We start from the raw sequence: 17,125 nt of genomic DNA on the forward strand, positions 1-17,125 counted from the left end.
TAATTATTGATGTTATTCTGAATAAGACAATATTTTGATTAAGGTGTTTACATGAGTCGCTTTTAGAATACTCCTTTCATGTTACTGTTTTACATGTTATAGAACATAGTTCGATTAACAGCACACATCAATCACGTCACCACGCCACACTGTCCGATGTTCCCTCCAGAGTTTCACGTATCGACATACAGTTGGTCTTTGTTATGGTACTATATACAGTTTTTGGTGTTTTTATTTAAAATTTTCAGGAACACTTCAAGTGCGGTTAATTATTTGTCACGCTGTACAAATAGATGACTGCTTGAAGCCGTGGCCTGCGTCCCAAACCGCGTACTTACCTACTATATAGTAGCCGAGATACATGTATTTCACCTACTATATAGTAGGTAAGTATGGTAAGTACGCAGTTTGGGATGCAGCCGTGCTCTCTTGTTTGCCATAAAACGGTTGAGCACTGCCGTGTGTGTACGTGTCCTGTCTCGAAATGCAGTGAAAACTCTCACACGACGTTTATAGTGTGATTAAGTTGTGTACGTGTCTATAATGCACGTCGATAATGCAGCTAAAACAGGAATACTCCACACGTCTTAATTCCATTTGTGTTTACTTCGAGTATGACCTTAATCGGATTAAGGTGATTAAAAATTGCTGTTTACATGGTAGTTTCTTAATCAGAGTATCGTCTTAATCGGGTTAATATTGGATTATTGTTGACCATGTAAACGTACTGATTGTCATGTGACCTTCGACGTCATCACAAACACAAAAATCTTAAACAAGTTAACAATTTATTTGTGTATTGTTAAACAAGTTCTGTTTAAACAAGGTTTTATACTTAAAAAGAACCAGCAATGTCTTCCACGTTTTTTGTTGTTGTTGTTTTTTTAGCTTGTTTGCACCAGTCCTGTTGCATTATGGGATTTTAAGTATGTTGTAATCACATTACATGTGTTTTGGCACATCATGCATTGTTTTCACGTCCTGTTGTACACTGATACACTGGAACATTGAACAGAATGTTGAAAAGTGTTTACTGCCTGGTCAAACTTATCATGTACCATATAATTTTTTATCAATGCCATATAAAGTTTTGTAGGAGTTCTAAGCACATATAAAGAGAATCAATAGGAATACACAATGTCACATTAGATCAAAAATAGTTATAGATATAAATATATAAATTATAATATAATTAATAATAGATAGACTGACAGACCAATAAACAAAACACAGTCATTCATATTATGAGTGAATTACTCCTCTAAGTTTTCCTCCGCCATTTATCAATGCATGTGCAAATTTCCAAAGAGAGACGAAGAGCTTGCTTATTGTAATTGTCTCCACAGAATTCAGGCTCAAAGAAGGAGAAGACCAGCCTGTGGGCAGCACCTCCTCCTTCACCTCTCACGACCAACTCATGGATCATCTCCTCAAGACCGATCAGCTTGCCACATATGAACTTGAGTCTAGTGACTGGTATCTAGTTCGATACCACCCTAAAGTGGATTATTTGCCAATAAAAGCATGCCCCAAAGTATTTTATTTGTCTTATACCAATTTGCCAAGTTATTTTCTTATTTACTGAAGATTGATATTTTGTACTTTTACCTGTTTATAGTTTGATATTTTAGAACATCCTTAAAACAAGTTAATTCCTGTTAACATTTGTTATAGCATCTATAAACACCATCACCACCTTTCTCTCTTAAATTTACTAAGACAAAAAAAACAAAAAACACTTGTCATGTTCTTGAGAAAGTGCAAAATCCCCTGTCCTGAAGATTTTCCTGTGAAGAAAATCTAAATATACTGCTTTACCTCTGACAACGTCATAGCGATGATACTGGAGACTCCTTCCCAAATGCTAAATAAACATATCCTCACAGAAAACATCACCATAGGAACTATTGTCTATGTTTTATTCTGTTGATCTGAAGATTCCGCTATAGAACTCCAGTGTCCATATGGGTGCTTCTGGGTTCTGAGATTTCCTCAATCTCAAAAAAAAAAAAAAAAAATGCTGGTAGGTGAATTGATCACTCTAGATGTGAATTTGTGTGACTTGTGAATGTGTGTGACTCATTTGCTCTCTTTCTAATTATTTTCTATGATAAATTATGATTCCTTTAAGGGAGAAAACATAAATCAGTTTTAATATGACACATGATGCATTTATTTCGGGCTCCCCAGAAGTAACTGACAGTGGCTTGTTTGTCATTCTGTACCTATGTGAATGCATGCCATGTACCATGCATGCACACAGAGAGAGAGAGAGAGAGAGAGAGAGAGAGAGAGAGAGAGAGAGAACCATGAATGATATTTGTATTGAAGACTCTTCTAGGAATCATTCCTTCAGAAAAATGTCTGGTTTTTATTCATCTTCTTTAGACTTTGTCCCTGTTCCATAAACCATATTATTCTTTTATAAATTGCTTAAGCACACCAGAGCTCCACATTAGCAAAAGGGTGCACTTAGAAAAGGATGTATTAGTGACTATGAATGAGCTCTAGGATATAATATTCCTCTGTGTTTTGGCTGATGTATAAGCATGTGATTATGATCAGCTTTCAGTTAATTTGCTCTCTCTAAGCATTTTTATGCAATACAGTGAGGGAAAGAAGTATTTGATCCCCTGCTGATTTTGTATGTTTGCCCACTGACAAAGAAATGATCAGTCTATAATTTTAATGGTAGATTTATTTGAACAGTGAGAGACAGAATAACAACAAAAAAATCCAGAAAAACGCATGTCAAAAATTTTATAAATTGATTTGCATTTTAATGAGGGAAATAAGTATTTGACCTCCTCTCAATCAGAAAGATTTCTGGCTCCCAGGTGTCTTTTATACAGGTGACGAGCTGAGATTAGGAGCACACTCTTAAAGGGAGTGCTCCTAATCTCAGCTTGTTACCTGTATAAAAGACACCTGTCCACTGAAGCAATCAATCAATCAGATTCCAAACTCTCCACCATGGCCAAGACCAAAGAGCTCTCCAAGGATGTCAGGGACAAGATTGTAGACCTACACAAGTCTGGAATGGGCTTGGACCATTGCCAAGCAGCTTGGCGAGAAGGTGACAACAGTTGGTGCGATTATTCGCAAATGGAAGAAGCACAAAAGAACTGTCAATCTCCCTCGGCCTGGGGCTCCATGCGAGATCTCACCTCGTGGAGTTGCACTGATCATGAGAACAGTGAGGAATCAGCCCAGAACTACACGGGAGGATCTTGTCAATGATCTCAAGGCAGCTGGGACCATAGTCACCAAGAAAACAATTGGTAACACACTACGCCGTGAAGGACTGATATCCTGCAGCACCCGCAAGGTCTGCTGCTCAAGAAAGCACATATACATGTCTATCTGAAGTTTGCCAATGAACATCTGAATGATTCAGAGGACAACTGGGTGAAAGTGTTGTGGTCAGATGAGACCAAAATGGAGCTCTTTGGCATCAACTCAACTCGCCATGTTTGGAGGAGGAGGAATGCTGCCTATGACCCCAAGAACACCATCCCCACCATCAAACATGGAGGTGGAAACATTATGCTTTGGGGGTGTTTTTCTGCTAAGGGGACAGGACAACTTCACCGCATCAAAGGGACGATGCACAGGGCCATGTACCGTCAAATTTTGGGTGAGAACCTCCTTCCCTCAGCCAGGGCATTAAAAATGGGTCGTGGATGGGTATTCCAGCATGACAATGACCCAAAACACACGGCCAAGGCAACAAAGGAGTGGCTCAAGAAGAAGCACATTAAGGTCCTGGAGTGGCCTAGCCAGTCTCCAGACCTTAATCCCATAGAAAATCTGTGGAGGGAGCTGAAGGTTCGAGTTGCCAAACGTCAGCCTCGAAACCTTAATGACTTGGAGAAGATCTGCAAAGAGGAGTGGGACAAAATCCCTCCTGAGATGTGTGCAAACCTGGTGCCCAACTATAAGAAATATCTGACCTCTGTGATTGCCAACAAGGGTTTTGCCACCAAGTACTAAGTCATGTTTTGCAGAGGGGTCAAATACTTATTTCCCTCATTAAAATGCAAATCAATTCATAACATTTTTGACATGCGTTTTTCTGGATTTTTTTTGTTGTTATTCTGTCTCTCACTGTTCAAATAAATCTACCATTAAAATTATAGACTGATCATTTCTTTGTCAGTGGGCAAACGTACAAAATCAGCAGGGGATCAAATACTTTTTTCCCTCACTGTATATTGTGATACCTTTAAGAGAGAAGACACATTGGGTTTAAAATGACAGATTATGCATTTATAGAGAATAAAGTTCAGGCAATGTGACAAAGCTTAGTTTTATTATTATTTATTCAACGGTTATAATCAGTACATTGTTCAAATAATTTAATCAGGAAGTAAATAGTTTCCCGATTCGTAATAACAGCAAATACATTTGGGCAAGAGGTATAATTAGCCAATTCATTTATGTTTTACAATACTGCACATGGATCATGTTTTTAAAAATGAGCAAAGAGTACTCTTTACCTGTGCAATATTGTATTTGCATCAGTATTTAATGTGGAACTGACAACTTCAATAAGAGACTGTGTCAACTTCAACCTTGTTTTTGGTGTTAATCAGATTGAAAAAAAATAATCATAGGAAAATGTTAACTAGTGAACACTTGTTTTGTTACAATAGCTAATTACCAGACCTCTATTGCACTGAATTTTTACCTAAAACCTCTGTTATTGGAAAATGGGTTCATCAAGTAAAAAGGATATGTCTTTTGATGGAGTACACAGCTCATCCACTGAAACAGAATACCTACATTTATTTATTTCAATCATGACCTGCTCTAATTTCTGCTTCATCTGTGTCTATATATAGAATAATGCAAATTAACAATATCATTTACTGTATTAAGGTACAATACAACTGCAGTAAAAAATATATAGCATTCATTTCTATCAATAATAAGCAACAAAAATCTCATAAGAATGCACAAGCAAAAAAAATGACTGATTAATAAAAAAACAAATCATGTCCACGAACTGCTGAATTCTGAATTCTGATACACTTGAGCAGAATATATAAAACAACAACAATAACAACAACAAAACCCTCTTAAATTTTCTGTGCCTTTGATGAAGATGCAAATCCTCAAATATTGGCAGGAATAGTGACTTTCAGATTAACATCTTTCACCTATTGAAAAAAAAGAAAGCATCTCTTAACATTCCTGTTTGTTATAATGCAAATATACAATATTAAATTTCAATTACATATTTTGTAAATTGTAACTTGCTTGATTTTATAATTGTTGCATTTACAGTGGTATATCCTACAGCTGGGTTTTCCTAAAATGTACAATTTAAGGGTAAGACATAGCTGAACATATTGTTCTTTACTATTGAGTCCACACTATTCTGGGCTTGACCCTGTTTGTTTTGTTCGATGTATCGAGGTTTCCTTAAACTCTTTATAGTATATTTATCATAAAGCACTGTTGTAAATCCTTAGCAGTATCATGGTTAAATATTTGAAAACTTAATTAGCATAAAGTACAATAGTAAAACAATGCTAGTGTCCATGTCACTACCACCGTTTTAATAACGTACTTCATGGTAACCATGATAAAATGGTAAAAGTGACTTACTTCAATAATGCTGACGGTGTTCATGAAGACGTCTCCCCTAACGCCAAGTGTAGTCACTTTGTCCACTGGTATACGGTGATTGAACGTGCAGTATTCCAGGCCATTCACCATCACCTGAACAAATAAAATACAACCTTATTTAATCAATTTGCTTAAAGCTTTGACAAACTTATGTAATTGCTCCATGATATCACACCTCATATCCTTCTGGTTTAACAACCATGATGATATCAAAGGCTCCTCCTTTGACAAATGGGCCTCCTGGTGTCACTTCTTCCCTCTCCCAACTCCCATTCCTGCGGCTGTTACGGACCACAGAGTTAGAGTACAAACGGGGGTTGAAGTGGAGAGCGATGTCATCAAGTTGATTTGGCCCGGTCTGCAAATTTATATCAAAGCTGGAAGAAATTGTTCTAACATTTATTTGACTTAAAAATAAATTGAATTAAATTTTTACCTAACTGGTTTTCATTCAAATTGTCTTGAGGTCATAAAATACATTTCACATACCGTTCACAATCTGAAGTAACGACCCCTTGGAAGAACAAAGCCACACCAGGTCTCAAGCCTCCAGGGATTGATTCCAAATATGGTTTGCTCTGTTGTGGTTAAGCATCATTCATTTTTTAATGATAAATGTCTAATCATGTGATTATTATATATTAGTCATGACATGAAAATGTTACTCACAGGGTTGCAGACTGGATGTGGCACATCAGACTGGATGTCAGAAAGCTTTGTGCGTGAGGTGCCAGAGTTTAGTTCCTTACCAAAAGTAGATGTGTTCCAGTTCTGGAGAGAGCAGAAGAATGAAGAATACTTATGAAACCTGTTTGTTATTCATTTTGACAAACCAAAATGCTGTAAAGTTCACATTGGCTTACAAAAATACAAGGAGAACTGAAGGAGAAGAAGAGGCCAGAGGACTACAAAAATTGCTAGACTTGAGCAAAAGGTCATTCTCAGCTCAAAACTGTGCATAGAGCAGGACAACAAAAATTAAAAATGCATACTAACGTAGTGATTAGTTCTGGAGACATCTGAACAGTTTTTTAAAACAGAAAATTATATTTTCTGATTGAATTATACACTAGGATCACTCTTAAATTTAACGCTTATTTTAGTTGCTTATTTTACAATGCACTTCCATATTAATGTCCGGTATGCAGCCTCTAAAGCACATCACCACAGTATATACACAGAGTATATGCAAAATACATACACAACCATTACTTAAAAGCGATATACCTTGTGCATGAGCACTATGAGCACTAGTGACTGAGCTGTAGGTCACTGCAAACTTCAGTTTCACCTCAAATTGTTTTCTGAAGCTGCAAGTAATGTTTCTTGTTAAGCTATGTGCTAAAGTAATGTAAATGTGCTTGGGTGGTTGTGTCCATTTATTAAACTGTCTCTGTTAAGCCACATGTAGTAGGCCTGTGTGTGTACTGGTAAGTACTGTTACATATCGTGTTACATGTAAATTATTGTGCATTCATTTAAGAAATAAATCAGTAACACCTTTTCTTGTCTTACAACCATGACTTAACAAATTATCTAAAAAGAAAAAATGACCCACATCGCTGTGTATTTCACTTACTGGAACAACACCGACAGTGTTTATTATGACATCTCCATGAAAGTTAAGTGCAGTCACATTCTCCACTGGCATGCGGTGCTTGAACAGGCAAGACCTCTGCCCATTTATATATACCTGGAAAGAACAGATATTGTAGGTAATTCTTTTAAACTCATTTAGATTATGTACATTCTCTTACTCTTTTCATTCCCATACCTCATAGCCTTCTGTTTTGGTCACAATAAAGATGTCAAAGGATGATCCTTTGGAAATTTGACACCAAGATGTCTTTTCTTGTTCCTCCCACATCCCATTCCTGCGACTGTCACAGCAAATCCAGTCATCGATACAAGGCCTGAAGTGAAAAGCGATGTCACCACCCACCACCAGCGGGCTTACAAAATCCAATGTAATCCTGTGTGTAAAAAGTAAAAATGTCACATTGGACTAATTCATAACAAGATTAAAGTCGATGTAATCCCATATTTTTTTTTAATCGATCCATTACTGAAAAACACATTGGTGGATTATTTGGTATGTCATGTGATTAAGAATATGAATACATACGATTGACCAGTTGCACTAACAACCCCTTGAAAGTACAAAGCCTTTCCTTCTCTCAACCCTCCAGGAATTGCAGCAGTGTAAGGAGTGCTCTGTGGTGAGTATAAGCACATAACATACATCAAGTGGTGATATATTGCAATGTTGTTTATAGAACCCAAACAATACCAGTTTGTCTGAAGCAACATCTTTTAATGCAAATACAAATGAGATTTATTTCCACTTGTAAGCAGCGATTTTTGTTTAAAAATATTTGTATTAGAAACTGTGTCAGGTGCTACTCACAGGACTGTTAACAACATTTGTAACCTCTGACTTGATAGTAGAGAGAGACCATCGTGACATGCCCAGACTGGTCATTATTTTAATCCTTAGTTCATTAAGGAGGGAAGATGTGAAGAGGTTCTGTGGGAAACAAAATGATATGCTACATAAATAAATTAGTAAAATCTACGTTTACCTTTTACTGACATGCAGAAATATTGATTATTTGATTTCACTTAGTTCTATTTTTATCTCTATACCCACAATATGACACAAGTGTAGAAGAACATAGACCAGTTTTCTCAATGGACTGATTTTTTCAATACAAGAAATTTAAAGTTGATTTTAATGCACCGTTGATGCATATTTCAAAATATGAAAACATAAGAGAATCTGTTCCATTACCACAGGCTATGTTTTAAAAATGTAATTTAGTTATTACAAATGAAAAAACACCCATTTACATGCATAAACAGAAATGAGTAAGAATCTGATATATCTTTAACTGACCCATGACTGGCCCACTTTAATACTGAGTTTCGGATCAATGGAGAAGGGGACAGAGTCGGTTGCTTCACTCATTCCCACATCACTAACTGCTCTGTATCGGACCAAGTATTGGTCTGCTGGCTTTAGTCCAGTCAGTGTGAAGCTGGTCTGTGCATCTGAAGTGTCTGTGACTGTCCATTCATCAATGTCATCTTCTGAATCAGTTGGCTGTATCCTCCTGTATTCAACTCGGAACCGTACCGTCTCTCCAGTTGGGGATTTTGAAAGCTTTAGGAGGACTTTCTCATCACTGACCTGCACCTCAGGTGGAGCCGGTTTGGATACGGGCTGGAACCTAGGATCTGTCAGAGCGCCTTTCTGGTAAAGTCGGATGGAGGTTCCTGGATTGCTGGGGTCACATATGGAGGCAATCATGAACTTGATTCTCTTCTCATTTTTATTGGCCTTTGAAAAACTTGTAAAGAGAGAAATATTCTGCCTCATGCTCGCAGAAACGTCAGGAGAAGTGAACCAAGGCTGTGTGGCTTGGAGAGAGAAATCACTCTTACTTGATTGATCCAACGTTGTAAATCTTTCAAGGTTCTCAAAGTCTTGTATAGCCACAAGGTAGGAGTCTTCAAACTTGAGAGATGTAAAAGACAAACATATCGCCACATCAACATCATGATCCAAGAGGGTGGAACTGAGTGAGCAAGATGATTTCACAACTGTGAGGTCCTTCAGCCGACTGGTATAGGAACTCAGAATATTTACTTCAGTTGTAACATCATCTAACCATTTGTTCATGTTGCTAGCAGTGAAGGGTGATGTGTAATGGATGTCCAGGATGTCCCCCAATGCCTTGTCCTCTTGTGTCCCACCTCGAATAGCTGGCAAAAGTCTGGAGAGTGCTTCCTGGAATGATCTCGTATAGTTATTTTGTAATGTCTGAAACCTTAACAATCTGTCTTTTAGATCAGGGAAATCATTTGCCATTTGGTTTTTGATCAAATCATTGCATCTCCTCTCCTCTTCACCGAGCTCCTCCAGCAAATGTTCTGTTTTGTCCACCAGCATCATGTTGATTTCTCTCACCAACTTTGCAGCCTTATCATCCAAAAGTTTGAGAGGATACAGCCACACATTCAGTGGCACACCTTTATTTTGTCCTTGCTTCATCAGCATGGGCAACTTCTTGTACACTTCCAGGGCTTCCTTGTATGTGATGGGGTTTTCTTCAAGCTCAAAGTCACCATAAAATGTGACACTGATATTCTCAGACAGTTGTTTTTCCTCTTCATTCATCTTTAGGGATGCTTCCCCCTCAATGGAAATGGTAGGGATCTTCTTGAACACTGCATGAAGGTTTCCTTCAACAGCCTGTTTGTTCTCATTTTCATCAGTTATATGATCAAACACCATGAAAGCCTGAGCTCCATACAGTACAGCTGTAACTACATGGGTGGCTGTTTTCTGGTCAAAAACTTGTGGATAGGTGATATTGCCAAGCTCCTTCATAGTGAGTTGTTCAAATTTTGTGGTCTGGCTGTAGTGCATAGTAACTCTGCACTGACGTGCTGAGGATTTGCTATCATGCAGGTACTTGGCCGATCCTCCAACTTCCACCAAACCACTGAGGAAACTGGCTTTAAGGGAAGCACTTATATCTAGGAGTTTGGCCTTATCACTGAGGGTGTCTGAGGCAGCAAACTTCAGATGTGTTTTAAGCTGCTGATGTACATCAAGGTCATCGCACAATGCTTTCTTATCCCATAAAGTAACACCTGAAACAATAAAGTGATAAGGAATGATAGCTGCATCACAAATATTTTTGATTTATCAACTTTTTCTGATGATATATGATTTACTTTTTACACCACAGTGCAGACAAATGCTCAATTCTGATTGGTCAGAATGTCTTGACTAATTTTCCAATAACAAAAGCTCTAACAGTAGTGTAGCTGCAAATCACACATTTATATTAACATGCTTGTTTTAGTACAGTATATTTCTATAGAAACAACTCACACAGATTTGTATGGCAAATGCTCCACATAAACAAAATACAAAAATTATTTATATGGTGAAGTTTTCTATGAGCAGATGTTTATGTTTTATTTTTATGGAAGGTGTCTAGTGCCAGAGATTTGTAACAATCAGAGACAATGGGAAAGTCTTCAGGATGGAGTGCTTTTTAGCTTTTGGTAATATGACAAGCTGCATTTTTCATTTTTAATAACTTCACGAGACAGAGAACAAAAGAAGGCTAAATAAAAATACAATTAAATATGTGTGATGGCCTGCAAATACTCTTCAAATATTTATATGTTGTTCCACTTTATTGTTCTGAAAATATTCTAGCATTTGAAATGTTGCCAAAATGAAAAAGGAGAAAATAATACTAAAGATTTCTTTCCAGGTCTGTTCAAAGACACACCTACTTCTACACGTATAACACTATTTACTTATGGAAAAACATTTACTGCCAAATTGTAAACAGTTATAAGTTTACAATAGGACATGTGTATCATCACTTTGATTATCAGCATCACTCACATCACTCTTCATCTCGTCATCTGAGGAAAAAGCAGAGATGTATCTACAGGGAAGGCAATTGCTTGGGGCCCCACATATAGAGAGGGTCACTGAATGCTGGTCATTTAAATAATCAGAAATTTTCAGCTTAAAATAATTTGCAGCAACATCTCAGCAACCCCCTTTAAGGAGCCCTTTTGCAGGGCGCTATCTCATTGTTTTAAATTAAACTGAAAAATGAACCTATCTGGCAACCAGAAGTGCAAGAGAAATCAAGAGGAGGAGAAAAAGCAGAAAGAGGACTCTTTTAAAAGTCACGCATAGTCATTTCTTCACACAGCTGATTCCTGTCCGTGCTAACATTTGTGAAATAATAATCATTCACACAGTTCTGTTGGCTAGATTTCTTTTATTAATGGATTTTCATTAGGCCATTTAAACATTTAAAAACTTTATCTGTTGTCTTTAATGTTTCAAATTCAGCAATCAGAATATTGTTAATGAAATATTGCCACTAACTCATCCAGTTTAAATACTTTGCAAAAGTGGGTGCTTGACCTTTGTTTACTGGTTTAATTTTTAAACATAGGAGGGAGAGCAGGTACAGTCATATGGGCTTTTGATAAAAATCTAGCTAGTTATCATAATGTCAGACAACAGAAAATATGACAGTAGAGCACAAAAACAGAGTTGGATTTTAAATGACTGTGCTGCAAATATATCCTGATGACGTGACTTGTAAAAGGTAAGGAACTACCTAAGTAGGCCTATTTTATTTTAGATATTTAATTTGTTCTAGCTTTAGCATGGCTTGACACATTGCTGTTTACAATCCATAGCAGTGTTGTATGAGCTGTGTAGAGGTTTGATTTGGATACGCTGTTTGCATTGTGTCTCTTGTACTGTGGTAAAATTAGTTTAATATTAAGATAATTGGGTCAATAGCACATGAACAGCATACCAGCTGGACTATTGTAAGACAACATATCAATTTGATCTCTAAAGGAACCATCTACACCTGGTTATGTCAGGACACTCTTGATTCTATGGAAGTCCAGAAAGGCCCTGATTTTTTTTTCTCTCAATTTTTTTTAAAACATAATTTGCTTTCTCGATCAAAAATTATTTTTCTCATATGTCGAAATGCATTATTGGCCATACATATTATACATCAGGGAGCAGCTTAACAGAAAGTAGCTGGTGCAATGTTAGATTGCACATTCAACAACACCTACTTGTTGGTCATATTTAAATTGATATTTGTAACGAATTGTGATGATTTTAGCATAATTAGTAGTAATTGATACTGATAAAGAAATTTTATCAGATACAGTTAATGTATGAGAGTGGCTGAGTAGTTGCTATTATATGATAAATTGTCCTATAGTATAAGATTTTCTGCAAGATGGTCAATATTGCTCTAAAACAAGTTGTTCAATATTATGTACTTTGTCTAGATTATGAAAAGACACACACACACACGCACACACACCCTTATTCTGATAAAAAATTATGCATTTTATAAGATTTTCCATTGCACATCTCCCTCTGTTTTTGTCTTGTCATATTTTTGTTTGTCATTCAAGATTCTGTGCTTAAGTGACTGTCCATGATGGTTAACTTTGCCACTGCCTGTCTCACATTGCTCAGACCTATAGTTTTAGTAGTTATACTGTAGTTATAGTAGTTAACTGTTTTGTTATATCAGCCTCGATTTTTGCTTGTTGGAGCAGTTGTAGATTCATGTCATGGTGTACATATAGAGCCCCAACACTGGTTCAAGCCCAAGGACTCCCATCATCGCAAGTCCATTCTTGGTTTTTAATTTTGATATTGACTCACCCTCACTTTCAGTCTAACTTTATCTTGACTCACTCTCAATCCCCTTAAATCTCAGTCTTTACTCAGTCTTGGCTAGTCCTGGTCTTGGACTTTGTCTTGAACTTGACTACAGATTAATGACTGATATGGTGATGTTTTCTGTTAGGAGACATTTATTTAACATTCATGGAAGGAGTCTCCAATGTCAGTATTTTGTGGACTTTGTGCTTTTTGGAATCAAATAATTTACCAAATTATATATTTGTAACCCCTTTTTCCTCAATTAATGTAATAATTCATCAAACAATCAATGTTGACTGTTTTCATGTTGTCATAAAAATTCATCATTTATTATTATTTTTTTCCCCAAACACTTCAGAGGTAGGTTGAACAACTTCTAGTATTTCATTATTGCATACAGTATGGACATAGCATGGCTAATTATTGACATTAACATTATTAATGACAACCATTTTTAGACTGCAAATAGCAAACTAAATGGGGTGTAAATTGCACCTGGAATAAAGGTGTCCCTGCGGCAATCGTACAGCATTCCGGGATACAGAGGTCTTCCCAGGGCAGCTATTTTCATGCATTTGGAATCCATGACTGTTGCAAGAGAAAATAAAAACAAAGGACAAAGGATTATTGGAAAAAACATAAAAATGTGCAGTTGTAAATGTAACAGTGTGGCACAATCAGGGATGTAGTCTTAAGATAACATAATGTGGAAAATATTCTTTGAGTTTCAAAAATCTTTTGGAAGTTCTACAAAATTAGACATATTGAGGGGAAAATTATCAAAATGTCTATAGCTTTGGAGTGTATTTCTTGTCTTTTGTAGGACAATTTGTGAAGAGGTTTCTTATGAAATATGCCGGATTGGTGCATTTTTAAATAAATAATAAAGTGTGATCTCTTATAAATCTGTTAAATTTTTGAGGAAATTGTTATTGGCTTATCAGTGAAATTAAACTAGAAATCATTTTAAGACACTATAGAACTCAGAATCAGTCAATCAAAAGATTAGTCAATCAAATTGAGGTCAAATTTAAGGTACAATAAAACAGACATTTCAAACTGGTAGACCATGAAAACCAGCATATACTGTATCAGTTCAGACACTTTATGGTCTCATTATTAATTTAATTAGGCTATTTTACAGGTGATGTTTTACATAATTTTAGCAAAGACATAATTAGTCTAAATTGTATCTTATGTTTTGTCAAGAGGGTTTTTAGGAGAAGGGGTTATATCAGGAGGATGTGCAGCAGTCATTAGGATGTGTAGGCCATCATGGGGCTTGCACACCAGTGGTGTAATTTCCATGACAAAGACTCCCATTTAATGAACCACCACTACCAGCCAGCACCCTTGATTGTATGTCTTGTGTGTGAATGTGTGGATGGTGCCCTGCAGTGGACTCGCATCTTATCCTTACTGTACTAAAGTTAATTTATCAACTCTCACCATGTGACACAGTGTCTGCAACTGACCAAACTAGCATTTTGTCTCAAATTGCCTACTTATGTATTGTTTTAGACAGTTATTGAGTACTAACTCTAAGCAGTTTTCATAGTTATGAATTTTACAAAACCTCTCATATAACCTTCAAATGCTACCAAAAGGATGGTTTTGTTTACCTGTCGTCTGGATCTTCTAGATTAAATATATTTGAATATAAGGGTGAAGTTTTTCTTATTTGAGAAGCAACTCATGACAACAATAACTCGGAAAGCAGAAAATTTTAGACTGAACTTGTCAGTGTGTTTAATTTTACTGACAGAGTTGGAAATCAGATGAACAGTGATGTTTTGACTCTAACATGCCATCTGGTAGACGTCATATTTAATGAATGCTGCTTGCATTGCAGCTGATACTGCATGCACAGAAAGCCAAGCCTTCAGTATACACCAGGTCCCAAAATGGAAATCGAAAGAAAAACTGCATCACAGTTCTGCTGTGTGTGTGTGTGTGTGTGTGTGTGTGTGTGTGTGTGTGTGTGTGTGTGTGGTGGCAGGGGTTCTGTGGACTTTTTAAATTTTTTTTATTAAGAATAGAGAGACTGAATGCTTCTTATTGCTGATTTTTTTTGTATACCACAATATTCAATTTCAGATGGCAAATGAAAGATGACAAATTTTTGTAATTACAAATTCACAAATTCAAAATAATATTTAGATTCCTAATTTTTCACTTACAATAACTTCAAATTTCTAAAAGCATGATACTAACTCCATAACTATCTTACTTCATACATGCAAGTCTCATTTTCTCAGTCATTCAAAGTGCAGACTTTGGCTTTGAATAGCCTTAAAATTACAAAGAAAATATTTAAAGGCATTGTAATTATTTGCATTTGTCATTTAATGTTTATATTAGTCATGATATTAAGTTAAAAAAAGTATATACATATAAAAAAAAAAAGAATACACACTGAACAAATATTATCTACAGTCAACCTTACCGGAAATGCTTTCTCAAACTTCTGATCAGTCCTGAGTTAATGGAACCAGTAGAGTGTCAGAAATCGTGACGGAGCAGAGATAAGGCGGATGCAAGTGCTGGATAACAGTTGTTTATTTAAAGAGACACAGGCAGACAAATCCTAAACGTGATCCAAAACGTTATCCATAAACATGCAAGAGGTCAGGCGATTGGCAAACAGGCATATACGTGGCAAGGCAGGAATCTAGGTCGTTAAACAAAACAAGACACGAAGTAAGGCGAGGGGCTGGAAGCGGATAATCCAGCGCGAACTCACTTATGACTATGACTATGACTAGAGGCGAGGCGATGCGAGGCGAGGCGATGCGATGCGATGCGATCTACACTAACGGTAAACATTAACCGTGACTATGACTATGACTAAGGGCGAGGCGAGGCGATGAGATCTACACTAACGCTAAACATTAACCGTGACTATGACTATGACGCGGGGCGGGGCTGGGCGAGGGGGATCGGGCGAGGGGGATCGGGGCGATGCGAGGCGGGGCGATGCGAGGCGATCTACACTAACGCTAAACATTAACCGTGACTATGACTATGACTAAGGGCGGGGCGAGACGGGACGGGGCGGGGCGAGGCGGGGCGAGGCGATAAAGATGCCAGTAACCACATGTAGTTTGGTTGACTACATCTTGACGTTGGACATTTGCAGATATGCGGAAATTAAGGGACCGTCTCTAAAGTTACACACGACATTGGTATCCATGTTTCTATCTTCAATAGCATTTGAAGGGAATGACTTACAGTCACACAACCAACTGTAAAGTGTTCATCTAGATGTCAGGTATGATGCACACCTTTCAGATTTGAGATTTAACCTACAATGCATGAACCAAAAATGAATTTATGCATTCCCCTTTTCAAATCTGGCCATGATGCCTACTGCAGTCTGCTAACAGAATACAACTCTTAATTAACTCTTGAGCCCATCCCCCCCTTGGTAAGATTCCAACAGTTCCAGTCTAGAACTCAGCACACTATGTCTGGACAATTATTATCTGATTATTTACCATTAAGAGATCATGGATCCATAAAAATTAAAAACTATTTGGTAGTGTAATATTTACATATGATTTGATAGTATATTTGATAGTATATATAAACAGGTGCGCATTATGAACACTACAGTTGTGCTTTATACCCGACACCTAGATGAACACTACAGTTGGTTTTGTGACCAAAGTCATTCCCTTGTACAAATGCTATTGAAGATACAAACGCTTATAACGATGTTGTATATAACTTTAGAGACAGTCTCTTAATTTCCGCATCTCTGCGAATATCGAACGTCCAACTTCAAACCAACTTCATGCCAGTGGACACATGACATCACCATAGTGACACTGCCATGTTTCCAACCCTGATTGCTTGTCCATGTCCCAGAGACGCTTTGTTTTGCACTGGTCCCTTTTCCCCTGTGATTGCTTTTTCATTTGGAAGCCTTCGATGGCCGGTTGAAAAGTTTTGGGAAAGCCTGAAGTTATCTTATCACGGTTTGTAAAACAGACAAGGCCTGACTGCTTAGGTATGTGTGTGCATGTGTGTGCGCGTGGGTGTGTGTTAGGGTACGTGTGTGTGTGTGCGTGTGTGTTGGTACTGGCTGGTCCGTCTCATACGTGGAAGCCGCTCTGTTGAATGTGCAGGAACTGCAGTCGCAGTGTCTGTATGCTGCTCACTATCCTCCTCTGGTGGCCGATCAGAGACACGCCGATCCTCCAGACATCGCTGCAAGAGGACAGACCACATGCACAT

At 37.3% G+C, this 17,125-nt stretch overlaps 1 protein-coding gene across 2 annotated transcripts; it reads right to left on the reverse strand.

Annotated features, from left to right (window-relative positions):
- Positions 1 to 4,295: 4,295 nt before the first annotated feature.
- On the reverse strand, positions 4,296 to 15,811 carry LOC108261828 (cytolytic toxin-alpha). 2 transcript variants are annotated; one of them, XM_053676336.1, is made up of 12 exons: positions 15,333 to 15,810; positions 13,382 to 13,474; positions 8,531 to 10,293; positions 8,042 to 8,161; positions 7,760 to 7,848; positions 7,409 to 7,607; positions 7,214 to 7,327; positions 6,304 to 6,405; positions 6,124 to 6,212; positions 5,810 to 6,011; positions 5,614 to 5,727; positions 4,296 to 5,162 (listed from the first exon to the last, which is right to left on the reverse strand). In XM_053676336.1, the coding sequence occupies exons 2-12, from the start codon at positions 13,470 to 13,472 to the stop codon at positions 5,118 to 5,120; spliced, it is 2,928 nt and encodes a 975-aa protein (XP_053532311.1). In that variant the 5' UTR covers positions 13,473 to 13,474; positions 15,333 to 15,810; the 3' UTR covers positions 4,296 to 5,117. The 2 variants fall into 2 exon arrangements, with proteins under 2 accessions (XP_053532311.1, XP_053532312.1); XM_053676337.1 differs by lacking the exons at positions 6,304 to 6,405; positions 7,214 to 7,327; positions 7,409 to 7,607; positions 7,760 to 7,848 and having other exon boundaries at positions 15,333 to 15,811.
- Between the last annotated feature and the right edge of the window lie 1,314 nt (positions 15,812 to 17,125).

This window comes from Ictalurus punctatus, chromosome 26, assembly GCF_001660625.3.
Source record: "Ictalurus punctatus breed USDA103 chromosome 26, Coco_2.0, whole genome shotgun sequence".
In the NCBI taxonomy this organism is placed as follows: domain Eukaryota; kingdom Metazoa; phylum Chordata; class Actinopteri; order Siluriformes; family Ictaluridae; genus Ictalurus; species Ictalurus punctatus.